This window comes from Scomber scombrus, chromosome 3 (genome assembly GCF_963691925.1).
Source record: "Scomber scombrus chromosome 3, fScoSco1.1, whole genome shotgun sequence".
Lineage (NCBI taxonomy): Eukaryota > Metazoa > Chordata > Actinopteri > Scombriformes > Scombridae > Scomber > Scomber scombrus.
The window spans coordinates 10,355,052-10,370,799 of NC_084972.1; the positions used below are offsets into that span (position 1 = coordinate 10,355,052).

General features: G+C 41.9%; 3 protein-coding genes across 3 annotated transcripts; 2 read left to right on the forward strand and 1 right to left on the reverse strand.

Moving 5' to 3' along the window:
• Positions 1–2,613: 2,613 nt before the first annotated feature.
• On the reverse strand, positions 2,614–4,378 carry mafbb (v-maf avian musculoaponeurotic fibrosarcoma oncogene homolog Bb). Its single transcript, XM_062416533.1, has one exon. It carries the CDS (start codon positions 4,137–4,139, stop codon positions 3,153–3,155), a length of 987 nt encoding a protein of 328 aa, XP_062272517.1. The 5' UTR covers positions 4,140–4,378; the 3' UTR covers positions 2,614–3,152.
• Positions 4,379–7,620: 3,242 nt separating this feature from the next.
• On the forward strand, positions 7,621–10,555 carry si:dkeyp-97e7.9 (DEP domain-containing mTOR-interacting protein). Its single transcript, XM_062416532.1, has 9 exons — positions 7,621–7,703; positions 7,801–7,979; positions 8,115–8,238; positions 8,436–8,614; positions 8,825–9,037; positions 9,123–9,260; positions 9,372–9,442; positions 10,184–10,288; positions 10,430–10,555. The coding sequence occupies exons 1-9, from the start codon at positions 7,621–7,623 to the stop codon at positions 10,553–10,555; spliced, it is 1,218 nt and encodes a 405-aa protein (XP_062272516.1).
• Positions 10,556–11,143: 588 nt separating this feature from the next.
• adnpa (activity-dependent neuroprotector homeobox a) lies at positions 11,144–15,349 on the forward strand. Its single transcript, XM_062416534.1, has 4 exons — positions 11,144–11,516; positions 12,031–12,143; positions 12,355–12,447; positions 12,536–15,349. Exons 2-4 carry the CDS (start codon positions 12,036–12,038, stop codon positions 14,876–14,878), a joined length of 2,544 nt encoding a protein of 847 aa, XP_062272518.1. The 5' UTR covers positions 11,144–11,516; positions 12,031–12,035; the 3' UTR covers positions 14,879–15,349.
• Positions 15,350–15,748: the final 399 nt, after the last annotated feature.

A 15,748-nucleotide genomic window follows, 5' to 3' on the forward strand; every position in this document is an offset into this window, starting at 1 on the left:
CCCACACAATGGTGACTATCTGCAGCATTCCTCTGTCTGTGTCCTCTGTCTGAGACGAAGCCAGGCCTTGGCAAACCCCAGCACGCAGCCAAGAGGCTGGTACTGAATTCAACTGATTCGGACGGACGTGTTTAAGCGTTTTCACTGAAAACCAGCTATCCATCTCGTTATTCTCCCTGAAAAAGCTTGTTATCTCGTCTTACTGGACAGTATGTAATATATAGGCCTCTGCAGGAGAGATTTTGAAATAATTCATGACATGATGATGCTTCCTCTTTAACCTGCTTCATCATTGCGTATATTTTTTCCGTGGAATCGTTCCTTCTCTCAGTCTGTTTTTTAAAAATGCAAGCATGTCTATTCTAGACCATTTCCGCCGCTCTTTATCCTTCTCGAGCTATTTTGCTTTCTCTCTTGTTCTGATGCCACAGCCGTGCAGACACCTTTCCCTCCTGCTGACTCAGTAGCCAGCCTCAGGCGCTGTGGCTCGGGGTGTTGGTGGCGGGGAGGAGGGGGTTGGGGGAAGTGCGAGGCTCCCACATCAGGCCAACTAGCCTATCACATGCGAGGGAAAAGAGCTGGCTAATCGTTTCTACAATGGCACCCCTGCACACTGTCACACACTACCACAAACTGCTCTCCTCGCCAACACTTCTACTGTATTATGCCGCCGTTGCTTATAAATCCACATGTGATGTATGCAAGTGCGCAGAACCCACAACCCTGAACAAAGAAAAGCACTGTTTGAAGGACTGCAAATGCATCGATGTACGTAATGTAAAATGTAAGCGAGCATACAGGAACGAACATACCACACACTCGGTTTTCTCAAGTATTATATGTTCAAATATTAAAGATAGTTCAGTGTAAAATGCAGTAAGGTTTTGGAAATCTAAAGCTAATGTTAAGCACACTTTTCAACCGAGTATGTCATTTACAGCCATGACACGTAAAATGATACTGATTTGTGACGAGAAGAAAATTAACAAATAATTTCATTTAATAACAAAAGGTATCAATACAATTTGATGGTGAATTTTACTTAGTGCACAGCAGACATTTGAGCAGTTTTACTGTTAATGATTATATTTACTACTACACTCTTAAAATAGAGCAAACCTCATTTTAAAATTAAACTATGCCTGTAAACATAGTCTTATGCCATGTATACGAGCCACTGATTAATGATGCTTTCCCATTAAGATTAAAATATAGAGGAATTTATTAATCACTGTAAACATCTGGTTATTTTCTGCTACATCTTCGATGTTCACAAATGCACTCATCTACATCACAGATTCCCAATGTAGTGGGCCAGCCTACAGGGATTAGGCCTGTTGTCAGAAAGAAAGTGCTTTTGCACCTGTGGTGTGATTTTAGAGCTAATTTCCCTCAAACAGAGGGGTGAGGTCAAATCTGTCAGGGGTCAAACATGAAAAGAGAACCTGGTTTTCAGGCTCAAGGGTGGTGTCATTAACAGAGCCACCTGCCCAGCTGAACCATTGTAAAAAGGGGGAACGGTGAGAAAGTCTCTGACAGTTAAAAACTCAACGATTTTCTGCACACGGGCCATCACAGAGGTTATAAACTCAATTTACAATGTGACCACTTATCACACATTATCACCACTGCCCTTGGAACTATTACAGTCATCCAAATATTATTGTAGTCCTGAACTGAGAATGATCTGTGTTCAGGAAATTTGCTTGCGGATTACAAAATGGCACCCGGGCCAAAAAACAAGAAAACATATCAAGTGTAAAAAAAACCAAAAAAACATTCTGAGCGACGAGCAGTGCGCCGCAGTTGTTGTTTCTCTCTTCCTCTGTAAATGAATGCAGAGGTGATGCGTTTGTCTGAGGAAGAGAGCAGAGGGGAAGCCTGATTTCCACTCCATTTTATCTGTGCCCCACAGCCCCTGCCAGTCAGCCCCCCTGTGCTTTCACATGCCGGGGTCCCACAGGAAGCTGCGCTCCATGAAGGGCAAAGGTCAGGAAAGGAGAGAAAGCCACTCATCCTTTCATTCACCAGCAAACCAACAAATAAGCAGTAATGTGATTGTTACTGTGCTCCTTCATTTGGCTGTGGAATACTTTAATTTCATTTAAGAGCACTGAGCATAATGATCAAAAAGAAAACTCTGCTCTGGTGCTTCTAAATATTATATAACATGATAAGTATGTAGATTTCTAGAAACTAACACTGCATTCAAAGAGCATATTTAGATTTTGTGACATCACGTTATAATTTTAGATTATCAATTAACAGTGGAGATCATTTTATGTGCTTGTAATCTTTTCATCTACACTGTAGACAGAATAATGTAATATGTATGTGCCCTATACACATATGAATATACCTCTGTACTCTAATTTCCTATATCGTATGCTGATATTGTGTTGTATGCGTCTGCTTTTATGCATTAATGAAATGTAAAACAATGTGTTTATACTGTGAGTGTGATTATAAGATGTTTGAATAGCTCCCATATAAAAATTACATAATCACGATAAAAGTACAGAGAAAAATGTGCATTTGAAGTTTTTGTAGGATAGTAAATTACGCCATCAGCACCAGACACCATTTTAAAAATTCTCAATAGGTTTATTGATCCATAATAAATGAAAAACATAGTAAAAGAAACACAATTTGCAAAACTGTATATTATCTTAAGAAGAACAAAGAACACATCTGTCCAGCAGAATCAGATTCATAAAAATAATAATAATGTAATTTCTAGCATCATTCTTTCCAGTATGTTTTCTTTGATAAAGAAGCATGAAGCTATAATTTGAGCTACAAAACTAAGCAAACAAAATCACTGATATGAAGATTGAGCAGTAACTAAAGCAAAATGATTAAAAATAAGTTGGATATTAATAAAAGGGAATATTCTTTGATTTCAAGTATATCCTTTCAGACAAAATACATATGCCTGTATAAAATAAAAAAATCTCATACATGTCCTGCATGCATGCTTCAGTGTGATTTTCCATTCATAACTTGTTGCCTAGTTGTATCTATTTAAAATTATTTGAATGAGATCCTTATGTTCAAACGTCCTTGGGATTGTTTGTTAAGAAGCAAGGCGTGCTGTCAACATAAATGTCTCTGTATGGAAAAGAACCAGTTCTGCGGGCAATTCACCAAAATCACATTGAATACTCTGGTGAGGAAGGGTTGTCACTGGTGGACCCGGTTTCGTGGTAACAGTTTGCACCGGACAGTTTCTCACATTTAAGTTTGTATGCATCCCTCTCCCGCACCAGTCTGTTGAGTTCATGTTTCAGATGCTCGACCTGTGACACCAGGCTGGTCTTTTCGTGCTCCAAAATGTGCTTCTGCTGGACGCGCTTGTACCGGCAGGACTGTGCGTAACCTCTGTTTTTCAGGGTCCGGCGCTTCTGCTTGAGACGCATCACTTCATCCTTGCTGAGGCCTCTGAGGAGCCGATTGAGCTCCCTGACGGACATGGAAACCAGCTGGTCGTCTGAGAAATGGGAATCGGCCCCGGCTCTCCTGTCTTGGCGGCTGTGCGGCTGCTGGAGATGGTGGTGCGCACCGATGACCTGCTGGTCATCCAGCGACTCAGGGGACGCGCACCCCATGTCGTCTTTGAGATAGGGGTCTTGGCAGTGACTGCTTGGGATGCCTTGCATGTCGGGGTGAACCGGGAGCCCCGGGTAGTGCTGGATAGGCTCGCCCAGGTGGCCGTACCCGTCATATTCTGTTGGGAAAGGTGGCGGGTGGTGGCCGTGGGGCGCAGAAGGGTGCCCCTGCTGCGCCGTAGCACCGATGAGGGCCTCAACTGCGTCCTCGGGTGTCAGACCAAAAGCTTGAGGGTACATTTGCTGAGGGTAACCCCCGTTGTTGGGTATCCAGAACGGGTCGCCCCCGGGGTTATTTCTTTGCTCGTTTGGATGGAGGTTTGGTGATGAGGGTACCGAGTTGCAAGGTGTACTGCCGGGGGTGGAGGAGACTGAGTCTGGTCTCTGAAGCTGGCTGCACGGCCCGATGAAGGAACGGTCTATTCCCTGCATCGTCTCCTTCTTTACGCCGAACTTCATCAAGTCAAAGTCGCTGACGAAATCCATGGAGGTTTTCTGCAGTCCCAAATGTGAATGCGGCTCAGCGGTCATAATAAATGGTAAGCCCGTCTCTTCAAAGAGCCCCAAATGTTCACCGCTATTTCATGCAGTCAGTCAAATCGCACTCACAGTAATTCCAAACTTTGATTTCAGCGCAGAAGGGGGGAAAAACACGTGTGCGTAAAAAAAAAGGCTCCCAGACGATCAAACTCTGAACAGCGAAGTGATTCTGCACCGCGCAGCCTGTTTTGCTTATGGAGCCACAAACTAAAAGTCCGCTGATGCCAGAGGACTAGACGCACCTCTGTCTGTTCAGGAGAAGCGCACTTTCTTCATAAAGCTGCATTGGCATTATGTCACGCCTTCCAGACTACACCTCCACGCTCCTCTCCAATCAAAACACGCTCAGGAGGACGATTTGCATAAAAGCTGCTACGAGTCTGTTTCCACGAGCTGTTCGTGATGATCATTTGACCAAAACCTATAAATGTCGTGCACAGCAGTACATATTGCTATCTGCATTTTTTTTAGGCCTATTGTTTCACTTGTCCTCCATTTTAATTTAGGCCTATTTATTCTAATGGGTGTTTAGCTTTGTCACAGCGTGTGTGCGATCCAGTCAAATACCTACACACCCAGATTTGTCTGGATATTTCTTTTATTATTTTCAAGCAGATTCAACATGTGGGCTCACCTTTGTCTTCAACAAATCTATATTAGATAAAATAGAACAATTTCTATCCGCCTTTATTTGGAGAATTTTGGTTCATATTTATTTCTGAATTCGTGGTGGTTTAAACATGTTTGTGATGGTTTCACTTGCACAACAAAAAGGAGGCTGCTGTACAATGCATTTGACACTATTGTGGTTGCTGTGTTCTATACGAAGCAAACAGGTAAATACTGACACCTTGTGGCCATTAGTCTACACTGCAGGAGTCCCACTACAGGATCAATATCCACTAAAAGCTCTCTCTTGCATGAGTGCATGAGCGGTCTTCATCATTTTTGGATCAATGCTGATGGAAACAATTGTAAGCTGTCATCATATCATAGAGAAAACATATGCACACAGACGGTGCTCCCTGGTGAACTTTCTGGATCAGTTCTTGCCAGCATCTCCCACTTTTGTTGCTCTTTAGATTTGATTAGTTTGTATTGGAGTCACTTTCTACTACTATGAATTATGGGCAATGGACCCACGCTTGTTGACTTGGCAGTGGGTCAGCAACGGGCCCCGACAGGCTCGTCAGGAATACTCAAAGTCTGTGAGTGAGTGGGCACTTGAAATGGATGATGGACCCAGAAGTGTTCATGTGTTTTTACTAAGAATCCCACCAGGAATCACCGCTCCCTCTTCCCCTGGCGACACCTCGTCAACACCTCTTACACAGTAAATACCTCTGGCATGTTCAGGATCCTCTGCCCGATTCAGGCCTGTCACCCCCCTTGGTGAAATGACTGCACAGGATATTAAAGGGTTTCGGGATGTTCTGCCCTGAGGTGACCCTCTCAGGCAGCGCTTACTACAAAGATAGTGAAAGCTTCACTGGCAAGATAGGAAACGCAAGCCAAAACCAATAGAAAGTGCTGTCTGACAATGGCGAGTCATTATCTCAGTTGCTTTTATTTGCTGGGAAAAGAGGAACAGAGGAGACTGTGTGACTCAGTAAGGATTTCTCGGACACAAATTAAAATGATGCCAGCTGGGCAGGTTGATTTAATGTATGCTAATTAGAGGATGTAAACCACATCACCAGTAGACACTTCGATCATTTTTTGCCACAACACGTACATACAGAAACTGACAGTTGACGGAGGCGGAAGGTTTATCCAGCCTGAGAGGAGTGGCTGCCTTACAGGTTAAAGTAGCAGTCCCTCATTAACAAAACACACACCAGACAACGTACCGTCACTGACATAAGACAACATTTAAAATGTGACTCAACTAATGTTAACAAGCCAAAACATGTCTCATAGGAAGCTTAACGTCCGAACATACACCCAATAATCCTGATTTCTGTCATTTCATGTTGAAATAGACATTTCTTTAAATGCTTATGAAGTGCTGCAGTAACACACAACTCTGCGTTAAATTGGACAAACTCTCAAAAACAACAACTCTGCATCCAATAAAAACTGACTAATCAGCACCACAAAAATCATTAACACAGGTTAGCACATGGATGATAGCCCAACTGATTGTGGGTGTATAATAATATCAATATTTGAAAGTTAACGAATTCCACTGTCCATATATTGTCTGATGTTTTTCCCCCCATAAATTAAAATAAATAAACACATTTTGTTTTGGAACTTTGGTTATTAAAGAATTGTAACAAAGATACAGTATGTACTCAACAGGATATTTTAAAGTTACAAAAATAGAACTTGCTACTTCTCTTCAATGAGACATACCATACAGAAGGAGGCTTTTTTTCAGACAAGTCACTGTGCTGCAGGACTGCTGCCAAGGCAAGTAAACTGGAAATGAATGTGGCCAAAACAAAATATAGAATACAAACACATCCAAGTGGATCCAGTAACATCCTCCCTGTCACACTCAATAACCAGCCTGTAGAAAAAGTACAACATATTTGAAGTACTTGTGCACAGTCATTGATCAGACTCTAACTTTTAATGAGAACTCAAAGAGCACTTTAAAAGAGAGCTAATCAGCTATTGTTTTTAATCAGGGAGCTGAAGAGCTTTGCGTTAGTCAACACATACTTGAAATGGCGGACAGGAGCCTCGTTGACAGCGTATTATCATTGAACGTGACAGCTTGTTACGGCAACTTGAGCGTCAAGAGCAAAAACAAGCTCTTCAAAATTGTTAACATTACAGGGAAGGCAAAAACAACTCTGCAACATATTTGACAGCGCTGTACACAGGAAGGCTAAAGATATAACTGCAGATACTTCACATCCATTACACTCAGAGTCCGAGCTGCTGCCCATCTGACCCTTGATTCAGGGCCCTAGGGGCCAGTCGGAACATGTATAAGAAGTCTTTTATTCCCTGTACCATACAGACATTGATCACAGAATGACTGAAATGTATAAACTCTGTTTTCTGGTATTATTGAAATAAGCTACCTGCACACTTTGCTCTATTGTATGTTGTATATTTCTAATGGTGTGTTGCTTTATGTGTGTTTTTTATATTGCTGTACTTTGGGTGAAGTTAAAGACATTTCCACTGAAGAAATCAATCAGGTTTTTAACAAACTCAAACACATCTTTTGGATTCCTGTACAGCAAATTCTTGTCACTCATTGATCAGCACATTCACTGATACCAGTAAATCTGAAATATGTTAATAATGGCTGATACTGTATATCTACTCTCTCTCTCTTCCTCTGGCATCCTGTCAGAAATACAGCATGTCTTTGCCTCTCTTTCTCTCTGTTTACACAACATCTCTCTCACTTGACAACTGGGTTCTGTGTGTTTCGGCTGCTGTTTTGTAAACAAAAAGGGACATAACTAACAGTTAGCTTCACTTATGCTCTAGTCCACAGATAACAAACATGGAGAGAACAAGTAGCATTAGGAGAAAAGCCATGGCCAGACAACATAAGGCTGAAGTCATGATTGCTGGAGAACAACTCAGGTATGAAGAGACAGAGGGTGTGTGAGTGTGAAAAGTTGTAAGGTAAGATGTGTGTGTTAAGTGTGAGGCTTTTGGCTGATTTGAATTACCCTTCAAGGTTGAGGCTTCATGATGGAAAACTGATCAAGGAGCGACGGTACCACCTGCGAACATATCCTAACTGCTTTGTAGCACAGGAGCTCATAGACTGGCTAGTGAGCCACAAGGAAGCCCCGGACCGGGCAACAGCAGTCCGCCTCATGCAACACCTCATGGATCATGAGATCGTCCACCACGGTAAGAAAGAAGCACTGAAGCAAGTCTCGGCAAGGAGATATTAAAGGCCCCTTTGTGGCAGTGAAAATATTTTTTATAAAAGCTTAATTTACTCACTCATTTCATGATTTGAAACTGTCTGCTGCCTTTTCTTAGTCTGTGATAAGAGGCAGCTGTTCAAGGATGCCAAACTGTTGTACCGCTTCCGCAAGGATGATGGCACATTTCCCTTCAATACAGAGGTGAAGATCTTCATGAGAGGACAACGACTGTATGAACAGTAAGAGCTGCTGTGTTTGTGCTGAAGTGATCTTGGATGAGCAGGGTCAGCTGACATTTAAGTGTCAATCACGATCACATATCAGTATGATTCTTAGGCTGGGCTCCCGTAGTGGTAATTTGTCTGTTTAAATGCTCATTTTAGTCTTATCAGCAATGTTATGAGACATACTGATGATTTTATGTCTGTTTCTTTAGTCTGATTGGGGAAAAGAACTCTATTCTGCAGTTGAGAGAGGAGCATGGTGTTGCATATCAGCGCTCCTTTCCCGGCTGCCAGCTGATTGACTGGCTCCTTCAGAATGGAGAGGCAGAGAGCCGCTGTGGGGGGTTGGATCTGTGCCGCGCGTTGCAGGAGCATGGCATCATTCAGCACGGTGAGGCGAGTCCTCGTTTGCTCTTTGATGTACAGCACTAGAAAATGAACAAGTCAGTGGCTGCTAGCAGCGGGTGGCCAGCCGGGACTTTTGCAAATCTAAAGCAAATACAGTCATCCACAAAAAAAATTATTAAAAAATCCCATTCATTCAAAAATGTTTCCCGCTGTCGTTTTGTGCTCTTTGTCTCTCTCTCACCCCCACCAACAGTGCTGAAAAAGCATGATTTCTTCGATAGTGGGCTGCTCTATCAGTTCTGCATCAATTTCCGCCGCCGACGCCGCCTCTCTCAACTTTTACATGAAAGTGAGCAAGACAATGATGAAGGTGTGGTGCCATCGACGCAGGAGGACAACCACCATGATAGTCCATTTGTTCTGCGCAAAAACCCACCCCAGGAAACCACCAATGCTTTCCAGTCAGGTTGGAAACATATTTCTGCACTTTTGTCTGTGTCTGTTAAGTGTGCATGTTACTGGACAATAGATTTACACATAATCTAATTTAGTGGCGTCAAATAAAGAGCTGAAACAAGTTACCAGTGGGCGTCGAGGCAGCTTGAACTCCCTTCAGCTTCACTCTGCTGGATTTCCTCCTCCTGTCCAGCTGTCTTCAACCTCAGCCCTGAAATGTAATCCTCAATCAGGCAAGTATGAACACATGTCTTGCTATATATATTTCCTGTATTGAGGCAAGATTGTGTTTCTTTATCTAAACCTTGACAGCATATAAATAAGTGATTCTAATGACCTTGCAGTACTTCACAGAACTTTTACATGTGAAGAGTTAATGGCACCTGGTGGCCCCTTCATCAAGAGAGTGCTGACGGTGAGTTATTGTAATGATTCAACCTAGGCTATTTAAGAGCTAACATGTATTTCATTCCAAAGATTTTATAGCATTAATTCAATATAAACCTAAATAATAGTGCTAGAAGGCCTGAAAGTGGGTAATGCCATTCACAAAATGTAACTAGTCCTTAAAATGGAAACTACATGAGGTGAGCTTTTGCCTACAGGTCTAGTGATATCAATGTACCATCTGTCCTGAAATGGCAAGAAATGACTAACATATTTAGGTCCCTTCATACTTAAAACTGGAAGTAAGAACTACGTATTTAGAGCTAAAACAATTAGTTGATTAATCGATTAGTTGATGGACAGAAAATTCATTGGCAACTATACTTATAATTGAATAATCGTTTTCGAAATTCAAGAAAGAAATGCCTCAAAATTGGTTTTCAAATATGAAGAATTGTTGTTTTTCCTTTTCATATGTTACAGTAAATTAAATGTTGCAGATATTGCAGAATTTAGTCAGATAAAAGAAGCAATTTGGAAGACATCACTATGGCCTCTGACAAATTACGAATGCTATTTACTTTGCATTTCATAGTCTAAATAATTAACTGAGATAATAATCATTAGTTGCAGCTCTAAATGTATTGTTTCTTTTTCTTGAGGAGATTATTTTTTATGTGAATTCATGAAGTTTTATCTTCAAAAGTCCAAATCATATTATTTTATTTGTAGTGGATGAGCAACTTACTGTATTTCATCATGATCCCAGGTGATAGGAGATGCCCTGGGCTGGGGATTTGTTGTCAGAGGCATTGCTCCCTGTTATGTGCAAGCTGTGGACCCTGGAAGCCCTGCAGCAGCTGCTGGAGTTAAGGTTAGACATATGTTACACACATGGCACTGAAGGAGAATTTAACATTACAAAGAAGAAAGTAGGAGTTGGTAAACAGCACGTGTAGGATTTGTCCCAGAGACAAAAAAATAAGACCTATTTCCTTGGCTTCATTGTCTTTAGGTGCGGCAATTTGTGTACCAGGTGAATGGACAGTGTGTTCTCCACCTGGACCACAGGACAGTCTCCAGACTGGTGATGACAGGGCCTCGTACTGTTGTACTGGAAGTTATGGAGCCACTGATATAACATCAAAACAACTGTCTTTAATGTATCTTGTTCTGACACATCTGCATTCTGCTAGAGTTTAAATATAATGTTTATGAAGTGTCTTTTTACCCCCTTCAAATTATAGACATCAGCAGTAGCAGAGCATGTGCTCTTTTGTGGGAAATGAAAATAAATAAATAAATCAATACAAATGTTGATCTTGGTTGCAGCAAGAGTATGTCAACTACTGAGCTGTTGTGCCTGCGGTGTTTGTCCAGAGCCAAACATTTTGAGCTTGCTCCAACTTTAAATAAAACACTATATTTATTGCAGTGAATATACAAACTTTTAGCCATGCAGCCATGATCACCTATTTCTCACCCGCATTCCGCGATGACCCGCCTTACTCCGCCTCTGATTGGCTAGTACTCGTATCCTAAATTGGTTAGATTGGTTAGGTTTAGGCACGAGGAGTAAGATGATTGGGTTATGGTAAGAATATCAAAGTCAGAGCCAATTAGAGTAGAGTAAAGGCAGGTCTTGGTAGAGAGCGGTCGGAGCGGGGGAGCTCGCCATGATCCAGCTCCCTGCTACGACTTCCGTCTTTTTGTCGTCGCCATTTTGGAATATATGGATAGCAGTTAGCAGGCTGGTTTCACCACCGGTGCACAATTACGCACAGATCACTGTGTGGTGCTGGCCTGGCAGTCATTATATTTTGGGAGTATTACTACGTTCATGAGGTGTGTACGACGTTGTACCGCCTGTTGTGCCTCCGACTACCTCGCTGCAGCAGGAGAGCAGATGTGACAGCTAACGGTAACTAGCTCAGTACTAGCTCAGTACTAGCCGTGAAGCTGAGCATCAGCACCGGCTCCGAGGAGAGAGAACATCAGCATTAGTCTGTACGTCCCGACCAGCCCAGTTTAAACCTTTGTTAGACATTTCATGCAGTGAGGCAGCCTGTGTGAAGCTAGTCTTCACATATAACTACCATAAGGTGAGTGAAACTCAAGGGTTGATTTTGTCTGTTAATATGAAGAAATTAATAACTGTGTATGCAAAGGTTAGCTTTGATGCTAAATAGGTTGACCAAGCCGAGCTAGTGTTGGCTAATAACGACAGGGCTAACTTGGTTAGCCTACACCAGCTAACAACATGATCCCATTAACGCAGATATCTGAAAATCATTAGTCATAGTGGAGCAAGGAAGGTCACAGGCTCTCTGTTTCAGCAAGTTAACTTCTGCTTAAACTGGGTCTCAGTTTGACTGGAAGCATGGTCACTTCAACAGCACCGGGCCTCTGAAGAGTCCTGAACACAGATAATCTGCCAGCATCAGTAAATAGGTTGTGATTTAATGAATGGATGCAAGAGTTGGATGGGCGTATCCCTTGTTTATGAAATCTGTCTTTTATGATGATGACGTTCACTTTTAAAACGGGTGTAATTAATATTTGTTCGCTGTGATTTCTCTTAAAAATGAAGTCAACAGTTTATTTTCTATTTGTCAGGAGAGATGTATCAACTCCCAGTGAATAACCTTACAAGAATCAGGAGAGCCAGGAAACAAGTGAAAAAAGCACTTGAAGACATTGGACTGGAGTACTGCAAGGAGGCAGCAGAGGTGAGTGTATTTGTGTACAGTAGTTGTGTTGTAGACACTTTAATGAAGTGAGAAACCATTAGATGTTTATAATAGAGCTTATGGGTGATTATTGTTAGTGGTCATGTTTCAAAACACAGTGTTGAAGTGCTTGTGTTTAATCTGCTTTATGTAAAGTATTACTGTACTGTGATTAACAAAAATGCCTGGTTCTCTGCACTTCTTTCCACAGGTATTCAAAGAGTTTTGCCCTAATGATCAATTTGTAAAGGGGACATTATGCCTTGATATCTGTGGATGGGATCCATCGTACTCTAAAACACAGGTAAATCTTCTTTTGTGTCTTTTTCAAATGCATGTGCAAAAAATCTGTGTATTTTTCTTAATGTTATTTTTTCCCTGATGTCTTTTAGGAATACCGATCAAAGCCATTTTGCTGCACAGAGTGCCATTTTTCTTCCAAATACTACTCAGGCTACAAGAATCACTTCCGCACTGTACACCGAAAAATCTTTGAGAACAAAATTCTGCTCAACTGTCCGTACTGCACGTTCACTGCAAGCAAGAGAACTTTGGAGACGCATGTAAAAATATTCCACTTACCAAGTTCAACGCGGCAGAATTATGGGAGCTCACAGGGTGTTGCGCTGCAAAAGAAGGACAAAATGTTTCTTGATAGAGCCAGACAGGGGGATGGCGTGGAGAGAGCGATGTACTATTGCAAAAAATGCACGTTCCGGGACACACTCTACAATGTTGTAAGAAGGCACATCTACAGGGAACATTTTCAGCATATTGTCTCACCATATCTTGGTATGGTTTCCGAATCATCTGTCAAAAATGGTGCTAATTCTGTCAACGGCAACAATATCCTCTGTAAACGCTGCCAGTTTTCCACTCGTAGCTATGAGGCATTAGTGCAGCATGTAATTGAGTACCATGAGCGCATTGGTGCTCAAGTCACCACCATGATTGGACATGCAAATATTATCGTTTCCAGGTCTCAAACCTTAACAGCCGCTTCTCCAAAGGCCCCTATGATGATTAACAGGGGCCACACACTTGTAGCTGAGTCTATAGTACAACCAGTAATTGGCTATTTAAAGCCAGCACCCCCTATTGTTAAAAGTCAGTCCCCCATCGCAGCCAGTCAGGTGCGTGTCAAAGTTGCTGGAAACAGCACTGTGGCTGAAAATAATGCTGCTGGGGTAAACACAGCCCAGACACAGAAGTGGAAGATATGTACAGTTTGCAATGAGCTTTTTCCTGAAAATCTCTATAGTGCTCATTTTGAGAGCGCGCACAAGGCAAAGAAAGTTTGGGCACTGGCCAAGTATATCATGAAAATCCACAACTTCACCAGCAAGTGTTTGCTTTGCAACCGGTATCTGCCCAGTGACACACTGCTTAACCACATGTTAATCCATGGGCTCACCTGTCCACAGTGCCACTCTGCTTTCCACAGTGTTGAGAAAATCATCGAGCATGTGAACCAGGCTCACCCTGATGACTTTGTTGGACCTCCTGGTGCATCACCTCTAACCTTTGATCTCACCATCAAACAAGATAAGTCCAGTAACGTACAGCTTGTTGTTCTCACCTTCAACATGAAGGAATCTATCAACGGTAAAGATCAACCCGCACCAGCTCAGAATAGTGTCGCACCTCTGGCCAAGTTAACGGCTCCCAAAATGATAGAGAAGAAGATGGAACCACTCGCAAGAAGTTTCTCTTCACTGCCTTCCAATAGGGAAGTTGGGAAAACTCTGTGTCCGCTGTGTTTCACCATCCTCAAAGGTCCCATCTCCGACGCTTTGGCCCTCCATCTGAGGGAGCGACACCAAGTGCTCCAAACAATGCATCCCGTTGAAAAAAAGTTGACATACAAGTGCATTCATTGCCTGGGAGTGTACACAAGTAACATGGTAGCTTCCACAATCACGCTGCATCTTGTTCAGTGCAGGGCTGTAGGCAGAAACCAGGTAAGCCAAGGCTTCAAGTCCGCCCTCACTCTCAACTCATCTGGGGCTGGATTCCTCAAGCGGCAGCTGCCAACACAGACCATGTCCAACCCCAAGAAGTTAAAACTGGCCAAGGACTCAAAGATTTCCTCTACCACCATTGGAAACCAGGCTGAATCTGAAGGCCTCGCTCTGGATCCAAGAAGCTATGAGCACAAGACGTATGAAGCCAGGAAAAATTTCCTGACAGCCTACTTCAACCGGCGACCATACCTCTCACCTCAGGAAGAGGATAAGCTGTCTGCTAATCTGTGGCTGTGGAAATCTGACATCGCGAGCCACTTTGCAACCAAACGAAGGACATGCGAGAGACATTGTGAGACCGCAAATGTGCGCGTGCTGCTCGGCTTTGACATGCATGCTCTCAAGAAAGTTAAACACGACTTGATCTTTAAAGAGGGCAAGTCTGGTGGCACTTCAGTAGGGAGACCTGGCGTCCTCAAGTCTGGTACTCCAAACACAGACCAAAACAAGCAATGTGAGACACTAAACTGTACCTTAAAGCTCAGTACATGCACTGAGACCATATCCATTGACTCAGACAGTGAACCAGAAATTGTGGATAGACCTAGTGAGAATGAAAATGTTGACACGAACCAGCATGAGAATGTAAAATCCCAAGAGCCAGCAGACCTGACCGAAAAGACAGAACCGGTGAACACAGACGATCCCTCAAGAGAAAAGGAGACTTCTTTGCCGGATGGGAAAACAAATGCTTGGATGACTTTCTGTTAAGTGTCCCTGCTTAGCAGTGTGCCTTCATTGAATAACAGTTGAGTTTTTTTGGGAGAATATGGAAGACCCAGATTATTTGCATATGAAATAGCCTCAGAGGGAAAGAAACAGTTACAAGTCACAAACTTTTAGACTAATGGCATGGTCACTAAAATATTTCAATTCCAGTTGTTGATCTCATTATCAGTGTTTGAAAGGAGACAAAACAGTTACACTATAGTACACAAGTGTATGGCATATACGTGACATTGTATATACTTTATCCATTGTTCTTTGTTAGTTTCCCCATGAATCTGTTATTCACTGGTTAACTCACAGGATTTATGAAGCAAATATGTCAACCTTCTGACTTCCATAGGTGTTTTTTTTTTTTTGTCTCAACTAAGACAATGAACTGTATCATATTGTCATTTCACATTTAGAAAGTGTATTATATGGTAATTGCTTATGTACACGTTTTAATAAATACAATTGTTTAATAAGAATATTGCTGTTTTTTTCACCTCTACACAAGTAACACTGTTAAAATGATGTTCTGTTCCAAGTCAGAATGAAAACACTTTCAAGAAAACCTCTTTTAGGTGAATAACTTTTCAGAAATTGTCAGTAGAGTGAGAGAAAAATGTATCAAAGCTATAGTTTTGTGAAGATAAATATGTATGTGAAGTGGATTTTATAATCAGCTAGAGGTTAGTTTACTCTTTATATTTACCATTAACTAATACTAAGTCACTTCACTTACAATAAATATGTATACAATATATAACATTAAAAATAATGAAAAATCAGGCTAAGGGAGTTTATTAAAATCTGTTTAAATTCAAGCTAAATTAATTAAAATTAAGAAAATATTTTATTTTTTGCGCTTTG